The sequence below is a fragment of the Epinephelus lanceolatus genome, chromosome 13 (genome assembly GCF_041903045.1).
Source record: "Epinephelus lanceolatus isolate andai-2023 chromosome 13, ASM4190304v1, whole genome shotgun sequence".
Classification (NCBI taxonomy): Eukaryota; Metazoa; Chordata; class Actinopteri; order Perciformes; family Serranidae; genus Epinephelus; species Epinephelus lanceolatus.
The window spans coordinates 1,325,474-1,329,729 of record NC_135746.1 but is presented as its reverse complement, the minus strand read 5'-3'; the positions used below and the strand labels follow the sequence as shown (position 1 = coordinate 1,329,729).

Sequence of the window (4,256 nt, the reverse complement as noted above, 5' to 3'; positions counted from 1 at the left end):
ATGGGAAAGCAAAGAGCATCATTACCTCTCTCCACGCTGTGCTGCACCTCTCGCCTCCCCCCGAACCGCTGGGAAAAGACGGAGTGGACGCTGTCATTTTGACACTTTGGATCTGGACTCGTTTTAATCTTCACCTGCGCTCTGAAAATGGTTTTATTTCTACAACAGCAGCTTTTACTAACTTTAATCTGTGAGCATGTAAAGCACTGAGAGCATGCAGAGAGTTCAGAGCCGAACCAAAGCTGACATGACAGGAAATAGTTTAACGAATTTAAATGTGACGAGTTTGTGGGTTCCTCTGTTTAAGACACACTTTAAGATTGTGTAACAAAGTCCAACAGGACACTTTTAAAAAGGAAGAAACTCTTTTTATCAAAGTTTTATCAAGATATGGATTCAGCCCTCAGGCCTGCACAATGAGCTCTGTGTGTTTTCCTTTGTGTCCGTTTTTACTTTTGAAAAATGAAACAACTTTTAAAGTGTTAAGGGTTCACAGCTGATTTTAGATTTCAGAGGCTCTATCACATTTTGAGTGTTAAGTTTTATTTATTTATTTATTCGTACTTTCTATTTGCTTTATTTACATAAAAAAATAGTTTTTTTCATATATAGCACTGTTAACACATATCCCTGACCCATGACAGGAGTGACTTTGGCCACCAGGGGGCACCAAACACGTTAAATATGAACTCTTGTTTTTTTTCTCTTCTTAGTCATTTTTGACATCGTGTCCCAGCCTGCTTTCAGTCCCAGGATGTCTAATATTGATGCTTTGTCACGCCCTTCAGCGTCTGATACCAACGCCGAGTCACCCTTTAGCGTCCTCATGAGACGTACCAAGTTTTAACTCTAGTGTAAAACCATCGGTAGCAATACTTGTCGCAGGACATACTGATGTTAATATAAAAACTGAGGAAGTCTGTGCAGGGTGGGGGAGGGGAGATCGATGGGTTAAACAAATCTGGAGTTTCAACCTGAAGAACGCAGTTTTTGTCCCGTTTGAAACCAAAAATCGATGTTTTAACACAACGTTACGCAATTTACATACTGTCGTCATCGTGGACAGATGTAACAAATTTACATAATGTTACGTTATGTAACAAACGTGCTTACTTTAACTCAAAACATGATCTTTTTTCTAAGTTGCTTAAACCAAACTGTGACCACAACATTAACCCTGTGTTAGCTGTCTGGTCTGTGCGTCACCATGAGACTCTGAGGGGTGTGACGGTTGGTATTTAATGACCTGGGATGAGAACAGGTTGAGTGCGCAGCATAATAACTGTTCAAGAAGATGTGTACTTTTGTTTTATGCAGGGCTCCCACAGTCCTGGAAAACCTGGAAAAGTCATGGAATTCCACAATCTTGTTCTCCAGGCCTGGAACAGTTGTCGAATTATTAAAACCCTTTAACGTTTAGGCGGCTTTATTTTCTGTAGCTGTTGACGTAACGTAGCTCTAATATGCGCTGATGCAACCTGGTCTCACTCTGAAGTCATCAAAAACTGACGCCCGGCAGCATCAGGGGGAAACGTGGCGGGACAACAACAGTTCAGAAGTGAAGAACCTTCTTGGATGAGAGGTGAAATGTCTTCAAGAAATGCAAGTAAGTCCCGTTGCCTTCGATACACTTACACGATGCACTTAAGATCTTTTCATTCAGCCAATTTAATGTAGTTATGACAGTAATGACTTAGAAATCAAACGTTTCAAATAAAACCAAGCTTTTAATTCTGGGCTTTCTGAGGCCCCCCCCCACCCACTGGGGCCCTGGGTAATCAGTGACCCCCTCCTTTACAACACCCCCGTCTGGTGCAACGAGCTCCAACTCTGACTGTTTATCAACCTGCTTCAGTAAATGGAATTAATACCAATAGTTAATGGCACCAGTTAATATGAATAATATTTGAATTTCTAAGTTTCTAAAGTGCTATAAAAAAATCATAAAGTGTGTCTTAAAGTCACAATATATCCTCCGTTTGTGTACTTTTTATTTTTCTTAAAATAAATCTCTACAATATAGATATTGTTTAAATTTTACCATGTTTTGTATATATTTGGTTTGTGGGTTTAAATCCAGCTCCCACCCTCAGAGAGCTTTGGTCCGGCCCTGTGTGAGAAGGCAGACAGCGTCTACAGCTGCAAACTGATGGCTTTTTGATTTCAGGCAGAGCTCAGATTTTTTTAAATGATCAGCAGATCCAGCTCTTGTTTTTTTTCTCAGACCTTTGGTTTGGGAACGCTGCGGCAGTTTGTAAAGGATTTACAGTGTTTGGTTCCTGTGCAGTTTTTTAAGCTCCTCTTTTTATCTCTGAGCTCCTGTTCTCTGCTTCTCGTCTCGTTTCTGAAACATTTGGCTGAATCCACAATCTGTCGTCTTCAACATTTGGTAATTATTCCCCCTCAAACACACCTCCCCCAGCACACCTCCCCCTGACTATGAGCCAGAGAGCCTCAGCTGAAAACTCCACATTTCAGCGCTCAGCTGGGAGGATTAAACGTACTCCTGGAGGCTGTAGCTGTCCTTGATGTCTTTTGGAGGGAGTTTGGAGGGAGACGAGAAGACTCTCTGCTGCTGATCTTGTTCGGGTTTGTCCTGAGGAGGTTTCTGCTGCTTCACTTCGTCCATCTGCAGCTGAACCTTCTTGTTTTGTCTTGTTTTCGGCTGCACACGTTCAGTCTGCAGCTCCCGCCTCCGCTGCCCATCTCCGTACAGCACAAGTCTGTCAGGGTCAGAGGAGGAAACATAGTCTGGTCGTCTTGTTCTTTTTCCAGGACATGACAAACAAAAGATGACCCCTCCAGCCAGGAGGAAGCCGGCGGAGAGAAACGTCACGCACAGAGCTCCTCCAGGCTGATATTTACTGCTGTCCGGCAGATCCGTGGTCAGAAAGGCGGTGATGACTTCATTGGTAAACCAGGACGCAGGGACCAGGACGAGGAAGCTGGCCAGGATGAAGCAGCCGCCTGCAGCGATGGCCGTGTGCCCCTTCGCTCGGTGGCTGCCTCCCCAGCGGGTACATTTAAGCCCCAGGGAGGCGAGGCAGAGTCCAAACAATGCCACGAGGCAGGACAGAACCATGGCGGCCCGCGTGGTCTGCAGATACGCCGGCAGCGACAGCACTGAGTTCTTCATGGTGCAGCTGAAGACGCCGGAGCTGTACCAGACGCAATCCATCCACAGCCCCTGCATCTGTGAGATGGGGGTCATGATGCTGGACCACACGTTGATGCTCACCTTCCAGTTGGGTAGCAGAGTGGCCACGGTGGTGCCGAGGACGCCCAGAAGCGCCAGGGCAAACGCCAGGATCTGAATAGCAGCGGACAGCATGGCTCGGCCCCCCCGTCCAGCTCTGCTCCCTGTTGGCGTCCCGGACGGGTCCTGACAGCAGATAATTCCTCAGTGCAGCTCCAGCGAGCTGCAACAGAGGAGAAATGAGAATTGAAGTGAGCGTGGGAGTGTGACGGACGCACAGCTGAGGCTGCTGATGCGTTTTTCTGTTTGATTTGCGAGCATGTGTGAGCGCGCTGATTGCCTGCGTTAGTTACTCTGCAGCTGATGTGGTGATCATTGACACTCAATTATGTCCATTTAAAGCTGCAGCGTCCCCTGGGTGTACCCCCCCACCCTCCAGAGCTGCTTTTCCTCTGCAGGAAACATTCACCACAGAGGAAGAACTAACAGCTCCTTCAGACTGAAGTTATTTATCCAACATTTACACATCTGCACCCAGAGGACACTTGAAGAGAAGTTGTATGAAAGCTGGAGTCTTACCTGTGTTGTGTCTTTGGCAGTGTCTCCTCAAGTGTCTCCTGAGGACGAAGCACACAGAAGCAGTGTGAATGAAAACAGGGTGTGAGGGTTAACAGTCTCTAACTACCCCTCCGCCTCCCGTCTCCTTGGCAACTGTACATACAGTTTCATCCCATTCTGCGTCCTGGGAAAGATGCACCAGGCGTCCTCTTTTTTTCCTCCTTCTGAATGGAGGAAACCTCCGTACTAACAAAACTGACCGAAGTCTGGTTCAGGAAACAGGTTTTTGTTTCTAACCTGAAGGTCACGGCTCTGCTGAAGGAGCCGCAGAGCAGCGCTCTTATCTGATGAGTTGATGGCGGGGTACGACAGAGCAACGCTGCAGAAACGGTTCTCTGTCGCCTTCGACCAAACAAAAGCTGACGTTCACCTGAAAATGATTGTTTCTGATTGTTGGATTTTGTTTTTGTGCTCTCACTTTGGTGCAGAAAGAGTTTTACGA

General features: G+C 46.4%; 1 protein-coding gene across 1 annotated transcript; it reads right to left on the bottom strand.

The window, feature by feature from the left end:
• Positions 1 to 1,118: 1,118 nt before the first annotated feature.
• On the bottom strand, positions 1,119 to 3,855 carry LOC117270732 (claudin-20-like). The gene is made up of 2 exons (XM_033648533.2): positions 3,776 to 3,855; positions 1,119 to 3,419 (listed from the first exon to the last, which is right to left on the bottom strand). The coding sequence occupies exon 2, from the start codon at positions 3,329 to 3,331 to the stop codon at positions 2,495 to 2,497; it is 837 nt and encodes a 278-aa protein (XP_033504424.1). The 5' UTR covers positions 3,332 to 3,419; positions 3,776 to 3,855; the 3' UTR covers positions 1,119 to 2,494.
• Positions 3,856 to 4,256: the final 401 nt, after the last annotated feature.